The sequence below is a fragment of the Pteropus alecto genome, unplaced genomic scaffold (genome assembly GCF_000325575.1).
Source record: "Pteropus alecto unplaced genomic scaffold, ASM32557v1 scaffold34, whole genome shotgun sequence".
NCBI lineage: Eukaryota > Metazoa > Chordata > Mammalia > Chiroptera > Pteropodidae > Pteropus > Pteropus alecto.
This window is the reverse complement of record NW_006435763.1, coordinates 4,411,951-4,430,522: the sequence shown is the minus strand read 5'-3', so window position 1 is coordinate 4,430,522 and position 18,572 is coordinate 4,411,951. Positions and strand designations below refer to the sequence as shown.

The following is an 18,572-nucleotide window of genomic DNA, read 5'->3' as shown; positions in this document are numbered from 1 at the left end:
CTATTGCTATAACCCCTGAATAAAAAACTTTTTACCTCTTTTAACTACTGTCTGGCTCTGGCTTTATTATGTGAACACTAGTTCTAGGCAGTGCAAACAGATGGTAAAGGCAAAGGGCTTTCCGTGGCCAGCTGAGGTGGGGACATACCCCTTCTCTTGCAGATTCTCAGGGCACATTAAAGACTGAAAAGGTTTATGCTTAATTTACTTGAGGATAAAAGAGCTTTGGGGTTTTTTCCTTATTGCTTTTGTTGGGCTTGTTTTTTTTAAAGAATGCTAATGTTGTCACCCTGCATCTCGCTGTTCTCTGGACACCACTGGGAGATGAGGTTCAGGGGTCCCAGTCCTTGGGTCCGATGCCACTTTCTCTACCTGGGGTTTGCTTCTCATCTTCCTGCCTATCTCGTGTTTGAACCCCAGGTTTGCCATTTTCCTTCTTTGTGGCACGCTTTCTCCAGACCTCTGCCCTCTTAGACTTGCAAATAGGATTCAGGTTTGCTCAGGGCTTCGGCTTTCTCTCGGAGGAGATCCTTGAATGAATCCCTCCTCCTCAGCTGATTGTCCATTTTCAAGTTGTCCTGACGCCTTGTCACTCTGCTGGAGGCCCTCACTTTTCGGGGGGCAGGGCCAGTCACTCCAGAAGTGTCTAATGCTGTGTTTCCTCTTGGACCAGGTTTTCACTAACGATAAGGCAGAGGAGTGTGTGAAGCTCACAAGTCTGTATTTGTTCGCCAAGAATGTGCGGTCTTTACTGCACACTTACCACTACCAGCAGCTTTTCCTTCATGAATTTTCCGTGGCCTATACCAAGTACGTCGGAGAAACACTGCAACCCGAGGCTTACGGCTACAGTAGTGTGGAGGAGCTCCTGGCAGCCATCCCCCAGGTGGGTGTCTTCTGACCTTGGAGAGCATCTTCCTGCAGGGCCATGGGCTTACACGCCTGAACAGAGACGTGAAATGGCAGGCGTTTTGAATAGGTCCTTTCAGAACATGCTATGTGCATAAGAGGAATGATTTTAGCATTTCCCCTTCATTCTCAAGAAGGTAAAACCTTTACCTGTAAACCTTTGTTAAATTCCTATACGCCAGGTGACTGAGTCCTAGACCCTGTTCTCAGAAAGGTGTCAGTCTTGGAGTTGGGACACCTGAGCAGATGAGGAGTCGGTGTCAGTGCAGCCAACAGAGGGGGCAGGGCCCACTCCTGGGCAGACGGGGGCGTGGCTTGCGGAGCCGACTGTGCAAGGATGTGTAGGAGCGGACCATGTGGTGAAGAGAGGGGCCAGGGCAGTCTGGGTAGAGGAGACGGGTGCAGATGCAGAGCTGCGAGAAGTAGTGGGGAGCGCGACGGAGGCCCTGCCCATCCAGGTGGGGGCAGGACCCAGCAGGGGCCAGGGAGGGGCCTCAGGTTTGCACGTGGAAAAAGACCACAGTCACCGCAGAGCTGAGAGAAACGGGAGGGGGAGGGGGGCTTGGCCAAGATGCTGGCCATCGCCAAGGGCAGAGTGAGGGCTGTGAAGGGACTGAGCCTGAGTGAAAATAATAAAAAAAGTAATTAAGGACACATGGGAGCGAGACCAGGGACTTGGTGACAGATGCCCGTGGGGGGGCACCAGGAGCCAGCGCTTAGCTGAGGAGGTGGGGAGCAGCAGCCTTAGGTAGAGGACTCGGTTTTAGGATTGGAATGATGAGCTTAGCTTGAGGGGGTCTGAGAGAGCTCCGTTAATTCTTTTGGGTGTGTTTAGTTCATGGGAAAATGGTAAGAACTGTCTCCATTTATAGACCAGAGCTGGTGTCTGGGAGATGGTCTTTTTAAGAGCCATAAAGAATATTTTTAAAGCCGAGTTTCATGATTTTTAGACTCACAGCTTTTGATAAGGGATGTGATTCTGCCAGCGTCTATGGCTTTAAAAGATAGAGTATAGAAATTTTTTTCTTGTCATTTAGTCTCTAAATTCCAGATGTTTGAAGCAGACACAGTAGGTCACATTGTCCCTGAAGTTTAGGGCTAATCTCCCACCCTTTCTCACTGCTTGACCAGAGTGTGTCTTGTGTGCAGGTGGTCTGGATAAAAGGACATGGGCACAAGAGAATTATAGTGTTAAAGAATGACATGAAAAGTAAGTGAGCGCCTGTCCCCTCCCCCTGCAGGGGTCCCGGTTCTCTCACTGACTCCTCCCTCTAACGGGTGGTGCTCTTGGCTCTTTGTCCTCCAGGTCGTCTGAGTTCACTCTGTATTTCCCCAGCCGATCATGAAAACCGGCCCTCAGCTACTGAGTGTCTCCTGGAGGTGCCCGAATGTCGCCCAGCCTCAGAGCTCAGACATGGAGCAGGTGAGGATGGGGAGAGGAGAGTCAAAGCTGGAGAAACTCCAGGAGAGCTGGGGCGGGGCGGGGCGGGGTGGGGCGGGGTGGCGTCAGTGTGTCTTTTTCATTAATTAAAGTTTTCATACGTTTTTCAAAGCAGCCTAGTATTTGGTTAATAACAAAAAAAACTGGCCTACATCTGACAGTGTTTTATGGCTCCTAAAGGGTGTTAGCACCCCCAAAATGACAATATGTCAACCCACGTCAGATGTTAAAGGAAAAAAATTATTCTGACGCTTGTTAAAAGAGTATTTCAAGACTGTTGCAGTCGGGTCAATTTGACTGCAGGAGGCGAGAAAGATCGAGCTCTACTCTGCATACAGCAGGGCAGTGGGGCTTACAGGGAGCAGAGCGAGGGCGTCGGTGCATGGAAAATGACCAGAAGAGGCAGCGGGGCAGGGGATGTAGTCAAACTGACCTAGGAGGATCCTTGCTCAAGACAGGCCAAGGACTTAGACGTCTCGGGTGCGGGTGAGGAGCTTGGTCAGATAGCATGGGGGCGGATTCTCGATAAACGGACGTCCTAAGAGTCTTGCTAAGACTGGACTCGGCAAGGGCAGGACAGACATGGAAAGCCAGGGGCTAGTGGAGAAGAGGGCTCAGAGGAGAGGCTTTGTCACAGGACACTCCTGGGAGAGACTCGATGGTCATTCATTAATATTACTCAGAACAACATTGAGTCACTTCGATGTTATGTGGAATCATCTCTGCAGAAATCAACTCACTTGAAATTTACAGCAATTTTAACTTCATTGGAGGTTAAACCCATTGCCGTGTATGAGAATTTTATCTTTCTAGGCCTCTGAAAGTGGTTAGTTAAAAGTGTTAGCCGTGCTGTGTTTATAACTCAGTCGTGCAGCATTTTACATTTTGTGAAGCACCTTAATGGGCCTCGTCTCCCTCAGCTGTCACCACGACCTTCAGCAGTAGGTATTTCCATCCTACAAACGAGGAACTGAAATTGCAGGAAGCGAAGTCACTTAATAGGATCACTTGGCTAGGAAGCGACAGAACCTGGACCCTCTTTGGAAGCTGACTGTAGATCCCTTTTCCTCAGACGACTCTCAGGGGAGGTCCTGGCATGTGGCATTTCACTTGCCAAAGAGAGACCCAGATCTTTCTGTTAAAAGCTTTTTTTAAAAACTCTGAGTTCCTGAGTACTTCCTTACAGTTTTCATCTTCAAGGCTTCGAAAGAAAGCCTCAGGCACAGACTTGTGGTAGACTGCTGTCCTGAGTAGGGTCATGGCCTGCCTTCTCTGTCCAGGGCCCCGTCACATGGAGCGGGAGCTTCTCCGCCTGGCCAGCGACTCCCCTGTGGACCTCCTGTGTGCACCCGTCCCTTCCTGCCTGCCGTCCCCTCAGCTGAGACCAGATCCTGTCACCCTCCAGTCTGCTGATCTCATTCAGTTTGAGGAACACCTGCAAGAGCCTTCTGGTAGGATGCACTGTGCTGCTGTGGGCTTAAAAATAAAACTATAATGCCAGTACTTTAAATGTTTGGTAGGGGTGGGGAGAAACGGTACCTTTTGGGGTACAGAGTACCTGTGCTGATTACTCAGGACCCTCTTTTCCTGTCAAGGTTCCTTCAAAATTGGGTTCACCGTCTGAGGCGGCTTTGGGTCTTGAAGGATGATGCAGCTGGTCTGGCCCGGAGTCGAATGACTCCAGAGGGTACGGGGCTCTCTGAGGGTACGAGCCGGGGTGGGAGAGGGACAGCTGTGTCTTGCGCTCCAGACTCTGGGCAGCGATCAGAGAAGCAAGAGGAAGCGGAGTGCCGAGCGCCCGCCTCGTGCCACACGGCTCGGCTCTCACTGTGCCCACAGCGCACTGGGGCCGATGGGCTCAGTCACATTTAATTCTCGCCACAGCTCTGCAGGTTAGGTGACAGGCACAGCCTGTGTCGTAACTAGAGACGAATCTGGCCCCAGGCTGCCGGAATAGCAAGTAGCAGAGTCAGGATTTGAACCCAGGGCCTCGTGTCTTTGTGCCGTAAACCCTGACCTCCTGAGAGGGTGACCCACCTGCTCTGTCGAGGTCCTTCCCTGTCGTCTTCCTCTGTGGTCACCGTTCTTCCCTGCGCTGCCGGTGCTGCTTCCCAGGTCAGCCTCCCGAGCCCTGGATTGGTTTCCCCGGCCCGTAGTCTTCTAAGCAGCATGCGGCACTATTGCCCAGTGACAGAACCAACTGTTCACCTGGAAAATAGGAGACGGGGAACCTTACACTTGGCTTCTGATACCGGGAGAGTTGGCCTGTGACGAGAGCAGGAGTGTGTCCCCTGGAACGCCTAACTAGAGCTGGCATTAGCTCTTCAGTGGGGTTGTAGCCTTGGTGCATGTAGTGTGCCCGAGCTCAGCCATACACGTGTCGAGAGAGAGATAATTTGAATGGTGTGGGCAGTGCTGTCTGACAGTCTCCTTGGTGAGGGTCAGCCTGAGGAGGGCGCTGGAGCGCTGCCATGACCCCTGCCCCTCCCACCTTCTGTGCGCCTCCGGAGCAGGAGCCCCTTGCTCATGCAGTGGATGTGTGAGGTATAACAGTACATCTCTTTAAAGCAACTTGGTTCCGTTTATACAGCAGGCTAATTAACTACACGTGGCTCGACTAGAACAGCCGGTAGCACTGCAGGACGGCCAGCTGTGTGTGACTCCCCGGACTGTCTAGGGCGGTTCTCACGCTGCCACTTTCCCCTCGCTCCAGCCATACCTTAGGTCCACGCAGAGCAGGGTCCTCTGTCAGTGGATGGGCCGGGGCTCCCTGATACTGGGGCCTCTCCTGTCTGAAAGTCTTTAAGTCACATGTGGCTTATGGGTCCTTAGCTACCTGACAATGAGTGGGCAGAGAATCCAAAGTGGAAAGAGGTGTGTTTTAAAGTCATGCCCATTGATTTGTAGCCAAATATGAAGATCCCTAAAACTTTGTAATCCATGGAAAAGCCAAGATGCCGTTTATAAATATTTGAGTGTGATACATAATATTGCTCTCACAGCTAACATGTAAATTGTGGCATGGACGTGACATTTGGGGGGTTATTTTTAAAATGTCTTCTGAGAAAATACGAGAAACTGAAAACCAACCCTTACAGGTCGTAGAACTGAATCTGTTTGCTTTTCTGTGTTTACAGAAGTTACGATTCTAACCCAGGAAGAGAAAGTTGGAGTCCCAGTACCAGGAAATAATGAAAAGCCGACCCCCGGCTGCCGCTCCTCTCGCGTCCCAGCCACCGTCTCGGTGCCCGCCTGCCCCCCGGACACCCCGGAGCCCCAGCACAGCAAAGACCCCGTGGAAAGCCCTGCCAAAAAGCAGCCCAAAAACAGAGTGAAACTGGCAGCCAACTTCTCCTTTGCACCTACAACTAAGCTTTGACTCATTTTGAACATAGCATTAGGATGGGAAAACACTGTCTGATTCTGCACACAAAAGCGGGCTCAAAAAACACAACCTCTGTTGTTTTAACGAAAACCGCCCAGAAGCCACTTCCTTCATCTTTAGGTGTATTCTATAATGTTTTGTTTCTTTTACATTGAACACAGCCTTGAGCTGAAGTTTTTCTTTTTCCCCCCACAGTTAAAAAAAAGACAAAAACTAAAACCAAAAACAAACAACAAAAACTGGCATTTGTTAAAAAATCCTTAATATATTTTACCAAATTCTTCTTAATTATGAAATATGATGGTGTTCCATAAGAAGAAAGCAGTAAGAACTCAGCTTGAAGGAAGTGGTTTTACTTCCCTTAAGACACATCAGTGGTGTAATCCTCCGTGTAGCGTAATGTAGTCTATAAGCCTTTGCTTACCGATGTTCCAGACAGTATTAATCATATGCATGACGTGTCTTGAAGCAAAGCCTGTTCAGTGACCCTGCGTGTCCGCACACCGAAGGAGGGTGGGCCGGGAGGTGAGGATGTATTTTCAGGGTGGATATGAAGGTTCCTGGCTCCCACGTGACTTGTAAGCGTGCCTTGTTTTTTATTTAACTATGTCCGTAGTTGACAAATGTGGCTTCATCACAAAATCTTTTAAATGTTTCCACTTTGGGGTTCCATTTAGGAGCTTTCTAGAAAGTTGCGAGTGTTTTAAGCTTCCCTTTTATGCTAAGTTCCAGGGTGATACGTATCAGGTTAAGGAAAAGGAGATGGTCTTGGTGTCAGGCATTTGAAGTCAGCATCTGAATTCCAGCACACGTTATCGTGTGTTGAGAGGCGGTGTTGGGAAGAGAGTCTGATTTCCTAAAATATGCATCAAGTGCATAAATTACAAATCAGAGCTGAGGGGTGAGATGCTTTAACAGGAGTGGTATCAATACTCTTTCCAATTGGAAGACACGGAAATTCTATCCACACATAGGAAGGCCAAGGTTGATCGACTTAACCTTGTTTTTGTAATTTTAAAGCTGGTTTTGGTAGCTGGGAAGCTTGATGTGTATGTGTTTGTGTATCTTTTAATAGTGTCTGCTTTTACTCTGTTACTTCTCGCTGTTGGAAGCATGTTCAGGATTTTTGTGGTGTCTGATGTTGGCATTTGGGGAAAGCCAGCCTTAAAGGGAGCACTGCCCTATGGAATGACCTCCGCCCCAAGGTGGCTGAGGCATCCGGTGATGGGTGGCCTCTCACCCCTCCTGGAGAAACCTGACATTTACAATGGGTTGTATTTGTTGGGCAAAAAGGCGGATTCGTTCATAGAGCAGAAAAAACCTGTTGGCAAAAGGTCTTCCACTAGTTAGGTGGTTTCTTTGGGGGAAATGTTTATATTTTGTAATTTCTAGAAAGCCAGAAAATGGGCTCTGATTTCATAGCCAGCATTTTGATAAAATGCCACAAAATAAGGGCTATAGAGAGATTTTTACAAGTTAGATTTTTGTTCCCCAAATCTTTTAAATGAAGCCAGTGATTCCTAGTTCTCAGCACGTGGCCCCACTCAGGGTGGAATGGCTCTGGAAAAGCCTCCCAAGCGCAATGGCACTCTGAATCCCTCTGAAGGCACTTCCTCTGCAGACACAGTGTGACAGGCAGAACGATGCAGACATGCAGTTTTTTTTTAAGAAGCTTTTAAACAGTCATATAGTTGATGTTGAGAACATCAGTTGCCTTATTCTGAGGCTTCATCAGGCTGAGTGTGCACACTTGGACTTTAGTTTTGCTCGCATGCGAAGAATCGTGGACTGTAGCAACCTAAGGGGCACCATTACAAGTCACTGGGGACGGTCCCGGGGAGCAGTTCCTTTGGGCAGCAGAGAAGAGACTGAAGCCGTGCGCTGTCAGGCGCGTGCGGTCACACCATTGGCTGGAGTCACCAGTCCGCCTGGGACGCACGTGTGACTCACAGTCGCTGTTTGAAGATAGAATACAGCGGAAGCTCGTTGTGTTCGTAATGTACTCCACAATGGCCAGTCTAATCGCTATCTATTTTTTTATCCAGAGGCTTAATTAAATGATGTGACAAAATGATGTATGAGAATTAAGACAATGAAATTCTTTATTTCCGAGTGGAAAGATGAATCGGATGAGATGTATCTGTTTAAAAAAAGAGAAAAATTATCACCAGAACCCCCTTTCCCATCTTGCACTTTTTGTTTTCGATCGGGTTTAGGGGAAGAGATGTTTTTTCTTAACTGTCTACTTTGTTTGAACACTTTTTTTTTTTTGTGATTCAAGTGCTGTTTTGTGTGTTGGGACCAAACAGTTGTCAATAAACTTTACAAGCAAGCATCTAGTCTGAGTTTGCAGGTGAGTGTTTTGTTTGTTGGAGGGGAAGGATCACAAACCAGTCCAGTTCTGTCATCTTCATTTGGGGTTCACCCAACTTCTCACCCCTTCTAGAAGCCGAGGCGTTGAGCACAAACTGGTCTGACGCTTCGGAGGCCCTTTTAACTTGGCGTCCAGCTGACTGGATATTGGCCCCTCCTGGTCAGGACCCTCCGAGGTTTCCAGCCTAGTTCCAGCTCGTAATCATGGCCGGGGAAAATACTGCAACCACAAAACGCCCCAGTTTTAAGACGGAGAAGTCCTAGGTCCCCGCGCCCTGTGACCGAAATCCACTTTGCAGGCTGCTTCGGTCTCAGTCACTGCCAGCCGTGCCAGCCCCTCATGAAAAGACTTCTGTCACAGATCGCATTGCGAAGCCCTTGCCGAGACACCTTAGTGCTCGACCCCTCTTACAAACACGAAAGGACCTAGAAGAGACTTGCACATTTGGGTAAATTGCTTCTCGATAAAGCACAATTTTCTTAAAAGTTCAGCATTAAAAAGCTCTTAAAAACCCTTGGCAGTCTTCCAGCACATCCCTCACGGCGGCAAACCTTCGCGGAAAAACTCCCGCTGCCACCGTGCCCCCTTAGGGCATCACGGAGTTCCCTGCGTCCAGACTGGGGTATGGAACGGGGTGTGTGCATGGGTCTTTGTGCATTTCCCATCGGGTCTGGAGAGGGTACCTTAGAAGATGGCTGTCTGAGCAAGAGCAGGCCTGTGCCCAGTTGTGCAGGCGCCGCGATCCGTCGCCTCTATCACAAGGGGCATACTGGTGCTTTGGGTCTTCTCTGGTTTCCAGCTGCTTCAGTGGGCAAAGACTGAATCATCCCTGCTCCCTCCCACGGCAGTGACCTACGATAGCCTCCATTTGCTCTGCGGCTCTGGGGCCGGGGGAGGAGCAGGAACCCTGACTCACTGCCCCATAAACCAGCAGTCAGGGGGCCCCCACCACTGCTTCACTTGACCTTGCATCCTCCCACATAGCTTCACGTCAGGTTCGTACAGTAGCTGGCCCATCTCCCAGCTGCTAATGTGATTACAGCATCAGCCTCGTCCAACTGGACTATGGGGAGAGATACAGAGAAGACAGATCCAATTTGCTTGTTTGAATTAATACTTTCAAGGCCAAGTGCAGAGTGTTTCCCAGGAGATTTCTAGTTTCTCCCTAAGAGGGAGGCAGCCCTGGGGAACGGCTTAGGTTGGAACATGAAAAGAATCAGTTGCTTTTGGCAAATTCGAGAACTGGTGAGGAAGAGAGAACCCCTCGCTTTTCAGGTGGGTAGGATGAGGAGGTCTCAGAGATGGAGGGCTAGAGCCTTCCTCAGCAAGATGCAGAGAAGAATTCAGATTTTCTGGGAAGAAAGGATTTGGAAATAGGGACGTAAGACACAGAGGAGGAAAAGGGGAAGAAATAACTGCAGGCGGAAGCTTAGGAACTGGCTCCCAGAGGCGCCCCAGGCTGGCAGGGCAGATCCTGGCTGCCTGACTGCTGCGGGCAGCTCATGTGAAGGCCTTCGCCCCTTCTGCCTCTGCCCAAAAGCCTTCCCAGATGCAGGGCCTGGAGTAGACTCTGAGGCCTGACCCCAGCCAATCCTCCCCCATCATCCCCGCCCCCAACTGAGGGCCCCAGGTTTTCTTGGCTGTCAGCTGGAAGCCGCCTGCAAAGCCTGGAGGCCACCCACAGTTCCCCCAAAGTGGCAGCTTAGCCCATCAAGCCAGCAAGGAGAACCTCCTCCAATCTTCAAAGAGGGAGCCTTATGCAATGGAACCTAACCAAGGGACTGACCTCCCATCATCTCTACCAACTTCCATTGGTTAGAAGAAAGTCCAGGCTCCGACTCCTAGGCCATTCGTAAGTATTTGATGACTGAGTGAATGGCTGATGTAGGAGGCCTGGGAGGGGTCCCGGGCTAAAGGTTTTGAAGGCCAAGAACCAAGCTTCAAAGCTGCAAGGTCCCTTAAGACCGATTAGTCCAACCCAACATCTACTCCCAACTGAAGTTTACAGATGGGGAAAGCGTGGCTGGAGAGGCTGAGCCACTGCCCAAGTCGCCCCGTGGCACAGCGAGGCTGGAGGCCCTATACAGCTCCCAAGTCCAGCCTTTACTGAGGCCCCCCCACAGGGGTGCCAGCACCGAGCCATGTGTGGGGACCCCGATGAGCGAGACGTGGGCTCTGCCTCCCTGCCTCCCCAGTAGCAGCAGGTCTCTGGGGCTGAGACAGGAAGACCCCTTGGGGGTAGTAGTTCTCCAACTGGAGAGGACATTGAATCACCAGGGAAGCACATATATAAGGCGGGCCGTCTGCTACAACCACTTCCCTGGGCTCTTCAAAATTGTCAGGGTCATGTAAGACAGAAATGACCGAAGGAGACTGAAGGGACGTGGCGATGGGGAGCAGCCCCTGTCCCTGGACCAGATCTCAGACAGGGGAGGAGGAGACGCACCATAGTGGAAATTATTGGGACAATGAACGAAATGTAAATACTAGGTCACAGCACTGTGTCTTTGGATGTTGAGAACTGTTCTGAAACACAGAAGAATGTGCCCGTGTTCTCCACGCAGGCTGAGATTTAAGGTGACACCACATTGTGTCCGCAATTAAAATCATTCTAGAGAGAGAGAGAAGGATACAGCAGATGCGGGGATTCTTTGTGCTGTTTTGAAGACAACTCTTTGGTAAGTACAAAATCATTTCAAAATAAAAAAATCACCTTAATATTGTTGAACGAGCTCCTGGACTCTCTAGAGATTAAGATATGGGGTAGTTGGGATGGGAGCTGGCTAGCCTGGTGCCTGCTCAATTTCTTTGCACACCGTGGGGCCGGGCTGTAGGATGGAGAGAAAAGGGGGCCCAGAGCACCGAATCTGACCAGGGGGCTGAGTTCTGTCCTGGTTTGGGTGAGCTTGCTGGCGACCTTAGCAAATCCCTGCCCTTCTCTGAAAGCCTGTTCTCATTCTCTAAAAAGCAGTGGACCCTTGTTTGTTTGTTTGTTCGTTTGTTTGTTTCAACTTCCCAGCATCCATTCTCTCTTCTTCTGGCATAACTGGGCTGATAATCCACTCCAAACCGCTGGCCCCGGGGTCAGCCTTTGGCCCCCAGCTTGGATAAACAGAGAACCACACCAATCTGCCCCAGCAAATGATTCCGGGCTGGACATGTGATTGTTTAAAACAAGACAAGACCACAGGCCCCAAACGGAGTCGCTTATGCTAAGCCGCACGTCACCAAACCCAGACTTAACTTCAGTTTTGCCTCTCCCAGGAATGAAACTGAGCCATCGGCAGAGGAAGGGGACGGCCATGGGAAGGGCTGTGAGCAGTGGGGAGAGCTGGTGGGGCACAGTCAAGGTCGGGTGTGACTGCGGGACCGTAGCCCAGGGAAGGTGCAGACACCTTGAGGAAGCTCTTGGAATGGGAGTCACAACTTTTGTCACATGGCAGTGTGTTCACATGTCAGCCCACTCTCAGCTTCATGAGGGCAGGACCCCGGACCCAGGAAGGCATTCTTCACCCTTTCTTTCCTCTCCAAACCCCAGGCCCTCCCAGACCCTCAGCAAACCTTGGGCAACCTTCTGATTTCACAGTTTCTTGCCTTTAGACTTAACCAATAATAACCGACTTTACTACACGCCTTGCTCTAAATGCTTCCCATGTATTGTCTTCTTTAATCTCCCTGTTGTTCTCTCTATTTTACAGATCTGGGCAAGGAGGCAGACAGAGGTGAAGGAACTACGCAGACATGCACAGGGAGGCATTCCACCAGGGTTTTAACCCAGGCAGGCTGACTCCAAGCCGAAGCCCTGGTCACTTTCTCGAATCCATCCCCTCTAGCTGGTTTTGTTCAGACTTAACACTGGCAAGGAGGCCTCCCCGTGCCCTCCCATTTAATGTCCATCTCCCTCACCAGAACATAAGTTACACAAAGGCAGGCCCAGCCCTGTCTGGTTCATCTCTGTGTTCCCCAGTACTTGCCCCTGGCAGAATTAACTAACTCATGAACGAGTGGAAAAAATGACCTGACATTTGCTCCTCAAGCCAGGCTTCCTGAGGGTTTTGCTTCAGCCTCTGATGCCCACCCAGCTGTCCTGTGGGTGGCAGGCATCCATCCGAGACTTGGCTGGTGGCATTGGGCAGGTTGTAACTGCTTCTTCTCAAGCTGCAAAGGAGCTGAGCTGGTGAGCTCCGGCAGCCCAGGGCTGTCCAGGCACCCCAGAATGGAAAGGTTTATAGCTGGGGTGGCTCTGAGACCCCTCTAACTGAGCACAGCTCAACAGAGAATGGGGCAGTGATGCTGCTGAGATTAGAAAGGAGAAATAAGCACCCTGGGCCTGGCTCTCACTCTGCTCTCAGACTCAAGTCCCAGCCCTACCACCTACATGCTGTGTGACCTTGGGCTACTCACTTCCCCTCTCTGAGCCTCAGTTTCCACATCTGCCAAATGAGGGTGATGAGCCCTCTCTCCCTCCAACGGAACAGTGAGTGAGGGAATGTTCCCCTGCCTGACGCATCTGGTTTCCATGCCAGTGCCTTGCTGAAACTCCTCACGCCAACCGCGTTCTACTGCAAAGTCCTGTGGGTCCGTTTCTTAAAGTTCTTAAAGTCATATGACTGCTGGGTCGGGTTGGATGCTGTGGAACACACTCCTCCTTGACACTGACCCGTGTTCCTACTTCCTCCCTCGATGCTTCTACTCAGTTTGTTCCCTTAACCCAAGATGACGGTGCAGGAGAGTTGTAAACTAGAAGCAACACACCTGGGTAGGTCTGCATTCTAGGAAGGTCATTTTGGCTTCAGAGTGGTGCACGCATAGACCCGAGAAAGAGCTAGCAGGGAATCTGAGTTCTTGGCACCGGGAATAATGCGGGAAGGTCCAGGAGAGAGGCCAACAGAGAACATGACGAGAAGAACCAAAGAACCCAAAGAAGCCTTTTGTGACCCCAGCACAAAAAGGGATCTGGGCGAGCAGGTGGGGTGAGGCGAGGGAGGTAGGAAGGAGCCAGGTCTGAGAGAACCTTTAAGCCACATGAAAGAACATGGATTTTATCCTAAAGGCTGTGGGAATGGTTTTGAAGAGAGTGACGATTGGGTTTGAATTATTCAGGAACTCACCTGGATGCCGTGTGAATGACCAGTGCCAACGAGGCCAGTTAAGAAACTACTGCGGTTGACCAAGCAAAAGGTGGTGGTGTGGACAGATTCTAGAGAAATCTAGGAGGTAGACACTGAAGACTTAGCAATTGCATGGATGTGAAGAGGAATCATCCAGGATAAGTCCTAGTCTTGGGCAACTGGGTGATGCCATTTCCTGGGATGAAAAGTACAGGGGAGACTGAGGCAGTTTGGGCCAACTTTTTCTTATAGGGCCAGAGAGTAAATATTTTAGAATTTGCAAGCTACCTGGTCTCTATTACGACTACTCAACTCTGCTGTTGTAGCCCGAAAGCAGCCATAGATAACACATCATAAATGCTGACCCTGAACTTAGGACATGTCCCATCTGATGTGCCTACTCTGGGTCCCAGTGGAGGTCCTCAGGAAGCAGTCAGAGGCATGGGTCTGAGTGTAAGAGAAAGGTCTAGGATAAATAGAGAACCCAGGATCATCAGAGTGTAGATGGCCACCTGAGACCAGGAGGGGAGAAGAGCAGAATGCCGAGGGTCAGGTACTAAGGACAAGGAAGAGGTCAAAAGACTGGAGAAATGTCCTTCTGAATAGTGGGAAGTACACCTAACTAGTGGAGCTTCTTAGAAGTCAAATCGAGTGTGGTAACGTGGTGCAGAGAGCTAGGACAGCATGGGGGTTGATGTGCGTCAACTGGATGTAAATGAACGGAGCCAGAATATGCACCCCCAAAAGATGTCTCTTTGGCCCATGGATGATATTGAGCCAAAGGCCATTAAGAACCAGCAGATGCAGGGAAATTTCTAAATACAGGGCAAGAGTTTACCTTTTGCAAAGGAAATTTCCATTTACCAAGAAAATGTAAATTTCCATTTGTGAAACATTTTTCCCTCTCCCGTACCAGGAAGAGGAGGACTCTTACCAGTAGAGAAGGCAGGACTTGAATCTCCACACCAAACCTTACTCAACAACCCTTCTACCAAACTTCTTCTAGTCACCTTCCCATGACTCGCCTCCCCAGCCCAGAAATGCCAACTCCCTCCTCCTTTGTTTTAGCTTAAGATGGTGCACACACCCAAGTCCTAACCACCCGTTTGTGTAACTCGTCGCTGGGTGCTTCCCCGCGTACGTGTACAATGCACGAGTTACTAAACTTCTCTTTGTTTTTCTCTTGTTATTCTGTCTTTGGCCAGCTCGTTTTCAGGGCCCCAGCTAGAGAATTCAAGATGGGTTAAAAAAAAAAAAAAAAAGATTTTTCCTCCCCTACATAACTAAATGGTGAGAGGGGTCAGAGACCAGAGAGTGTCAGAAACCAGATTAAAATAGGTTGAGGAAGGAGCTAGAGATGAGAAAAACGGAGATAGCAAGATGACGGACAAGTCTCAAGAAGGCTGTAAAGATCTAGGGAAGGTGGTGGCTAGAAGGGAAGATGGGATGGAGGGTTGTTTGTTTTTTAATGGGAGTGTTGTGTTTAAATGCTGATGGGAAAAGCAAGAACTATGGCAGTTACAGGGGGTGGGTGCTGAATGGTGACCCTGCCCCACTCACCCATGGGACCTTGGACCACCTCCTCATCTATGAAGTGGGGTTGTGGAGTTGATGTGAGCAGCAAACTAGAAAATGTGCACACGTGGCTCGGTGCACAGCAATAAGCTCTCAACGAATGCTACCTCTGTTGTTATCCACCCCTCCCCTCTCCCCTGGCTGCCAAGAAAAGCGAGTCTAGGTGTGTGGGTCCCTGAGGTCTGCAAGGTTTCCCAGCTTTGCAGGCAGCCCTGGTGACCTGGGAGCATCTTGAATTATTACTTTCCTCTGCTCTTCTGTGAAAGTCTAAATAAATGTTGGTTGTTGTTGTTTTATCTTTTAAAAAAATTAATAGCAGGAACATAAGTTAGGGCCACTCCAGGGCTCCGCAGATGTACTACGGGCAGGATTTTTATGAGCGTTTCGATGTCCTTCCGCCTCTTGGATCAGGGAGTGGCTGCTCTGTAATTGGTCTGAGGTCAGATCTTCCAGACCCACATTTTTCACAGTCAAGGGAGAGTGGTGGGCCCTCTGCACCCCAAGTTTTTATTGCAAGAGCAGGAAGCATCTGTGTAGGGGGTTGAACCGCCTCCCCCCAAAATTCGTGTCTACTTGCTGTCTCAGAATTTGGCCTTATTGGAAATAGGGTCTTTGCAAAAGTAAAAAAAAAAGGATTAAGATGAGATCATCCTGGATTAGGGTGGGCCCTAAATCCAGTGTCTGGTGTCCTTAGAAGAAGAGGAGACACAGACACACAGACAGAGGAGAAGGCCGTGTGAAGACAGAGGTAGAGATCGAACCGCTGAAGCCAAGGATCGCCGGGAGCCACCAGGAGATGGAGGAGGGAAGGAAGAATTCTTCCCTAGAGGCTTCAGAGGGAGCACGGCCCTGCTGACACTCTTATTTCAGACCTCGAATCTCCAGAACTGTGACGATCACTTTCGGCTGTTGGAAGCCATGCTGATGGAGGTAATATGTTATGGCAGCCTTAGAAGTCTCTTACAGCCTGGCTTGGAGCTTGGTCTCAGGCAGTGAAGGACACAGTGTCCCCTGAGGCCAATGTGGCAGCACAGGCAGTGGCCTGAGAGAGCCTCTTCAGCTTCAGGATGGCAGAATGGCAGGCCGAAGCTGGGACTGAAGCAGAAACACATCTGAGACAGAGTGAGAGGGGCCATCGAACCAGAGACTCTGGGGTCCTCGATTAGAGAGACAGTGTGTCAGTTCTGAAGCTGCCGTGACTTGAGAGACATTCAGATTTACTTCTGATTTACAAATATATATATATACTTTTTAAATGTGACCCATTAGTGGCCTAAGAACTTTACTTTTAGAAGTTTATCTTAAGGAAAAATCAGAAATTCAGATAGATTTATCCCCAGGGTGTTTATCGTGATATTACTTATTATACTGAAAAACTAGAAACAGCCTAAATGTCCAAGAGTGAGGAAAAAGATAAATCACAGTATATCAAGAAGATGATTACTGAGCAGCCATTGTAAATATTTATGACGAGTGTTTAATGTTTACAAAGAGCTTTTAATGATGTGAGAACGATAATGATACGATGTTAAGCAAAAAAAATGAAAACTGGTTATAAAATGGTATAATATGATGCCAGCCAGGAAAAAAATGTATAAAAAAGAGTGACAGCCAATATGCCAAAATGTCAGAGCAGAGTGGTCTCTAATTGGAGGAGTTATGAGAGTTTAAAAAAAAAAAAACAACCTCAACCAAAAAAGTTCTTTATATTTTCTATACTTTTTAAATGATTCACCATGTCCATGGATTACTTCCACAGTCGAGAAAAAAGTAAAAACTTAAAAAATGCCGTGTACGTGGTTTCCACTTTTATTTTCTTCGATGGATGATTGCACATCAGCAAACCTTGCGTTATGCTAACTACTGACGCCAGTCACGACACACACACACACGCACAGAGAGGTCACATGGGCTGTGCCGAGCTGGCTGTAGCATATGTACATCACGTTACCCGGGTGGAATTGTTAGGCTGGTTGAAATACACCACCAAATGATGGGACACGGTAGGGTCAGGCCGCCTCTCCCGCCCGCCGCGGATGTTCACGGAGGTCTGTGCGTTAGGCTGGTGAGTGGGGTCCTGCTGGCATTCCTTCCGGTGGCCCCCGGTGGGTGAAGAGCATCCGGGTCAGTATCTGCTCTGGGTCCCCTGCGTGTCTGCCTTTGCCTTGGTGTTGGAGCCTCTGGCTCTCCAGTACCTCTTTCAAGCATTGGGTGTGCTCCAGCCCAGGCCCCCATCCCCTCTGCTCCAAACACCTGGGGCAGCCATCGCAAAGGAAGGAAGAGCCAAAAGCAAATGGACACGCTCCTGGTGTGACCTGTGCCCAGACACAGGAGGGGAGGAAGTGGGAGATGTGACCACGACACCACATACAAGCTCAATCTTTAGAGATGGGCCCTCTGTGTCTCCAAGACATGTAGGCTATGTGGAGCCCTCCAGGGCACAGGCCCTGGGAAAGGGCAGACGGGGGATGGGAGCTGTGCCCGTTTGGGGCAGGCCTGACAGCAGAGCTAGGAGGGTAGATGGGGATGTGTCCAACATGGTGCTAGATTGTTGAAAAGTCACGACTGTACACACCTGGGGACCATGCCCCTCTCCCAGTTCATTCACACAGTGGGTTAGACACAGCTAGACAGAAGTGGAGATATACTTTTTCGAGGGAGGACCGTTTCCTGGTGGTTGGTTGGATAAACAGTGAGACAGACTCCTGGGTTCGGCATGCTCTGGGGAGGGCCATGCGACGGTGAGGGACTCCCTATTGCTACACTCTGTACAGGGCGACCGGGCCCGCCCGCCACGCCCACGGCCCCTGGCGGCAGTCACAGGCTTGCCTTCAACCCCTTCCGCCTTTGAGAGCTCTTGGGCCCCGGTGAAATAGGGGCTGTGAAGACAAGTGGGTGGGGGGGGAGGTCCCCGTGGCCCCGGGGGCACCCCATGTGAGGGCTACATGATATTGCACTGGGTGGCCCCACAGCAATCCTTGATGAGTGCCAGCCCGGTCTTGGCCACTGTGGGCTTGCTAGGTGGGGGCTCTGCTTTCTTCTCGGCTCGGGAGCCTGCAGCAAGGTAGGAGCACAGAGGAAGAGAAGGAAAAAGGGAACGAGGGAGAGGCGAGGGGAATGAAAGAGGGAGAGGTGAGGTGAAGAGAGCCCTGACCATTTGCAGCCCCAGGCCCATCCCAACCCCTAGCCAGGCCTTGCTTCAGCTCCACAGATCAGGTGGCAAGGAGAGCTAGCGCGAATTACGTGTTAACTGTTCCCATTTTCCTGTGAGCCCACTGGCTTTCTGTCCTCAGCTTCCAGCCACAGCGTTTAGCTCTTATCCTATTCAGTTCTCCTTGGCATTGTATCGGCCAAGCCTATCACAGGGTCTAGCATGCAAGACGTAGTTGGTGAATGAATAAATGGGAGTTTTGTTCGAGTCACTTCGGTCTGAGGGCTCATGTCTTTTAATTCTGGAAAATGCTCAAACATTATCCTTTCAGATACCTCCACCTCTCATCCTCTGTTACCTCTTCTTCTGAAATGCCTATTAGATGCGAGTTGGACCTTCTTATTCTGTCTTCCATATTTCATAACTTGTCTTTCATATTTTTCCATCTTTTTGTCTCTGTGCTGCATTCTGGGTAATTTCCTCAGCTCTGTCTTCCAATTTATGAATTCTCCCTTTGGCTGTGCCTCTGTGTTTAATCCATCGAGTTGTTACTTAAATAACAACAATTTTTTAGAAAGCTATTTGTTTGCTTTTAGAATTTTTAGAAAGCTAATTCTTTCTTCATA

The 18,572-nt window shown here is 49.7% G+C and overlaps 2 protein-coding genes across 2 annotated transcripts in view; one reads left to right on the top strand and one right to left on the bottom strand.

Annotated features, from left to right (window-relative positions):
• MARF1 (meiosis regulator and mRNA stability factor 1) overlaps positions 1–8,074 on the top strand; it is a 36,897-nt gene extending 28,823 nt beyond the window's left edge. Inside the window, exons 23-27 of the mRNA XM_006910903.3 lie at positions 674–886; positions 2,059–2,119; positions 2,216–2,332; positions 3,631–3,801; positions 5,488–8,074. Of these exons, the coding sequence (XP_006910965.1) occupies positions 674–886; positions 2,059–2,119; positions 2,216–2,332; positions 3,631–3,801; positions 5,488–5,729 (804 nt within the window). The 3' untranslated portion in view covers positions 5,730–8,074. The remainder of the gene's footprint in view (positions 1–673; positions 887–2,058; positions 2,120–2,215; positions 2,333–3,630; positions 3,802–5,487) is intronic.
• Positions 8,075–16,114: 8,040 nt separating this feature from the next.
• Positions 16,115–18,572, bottom strand: part of CUNH16orf45 (chromosome unknown C16orf45 homolog) — a 90,672-nt gene continuing 88,214 nt past the window's right edge. Inside the window, exon 6 of the mRNA XM_006910902.3 lies at positions 16,115–17,849. Coding sequence (XP_006910964.1) covers positions 17,737–17,849 — 113 coding nt within the window. The 3' untranslated portion in view covers positions 16,115–17,736. The remainder of the gene's footprint in view (positions 17,850–18,572) is intronic.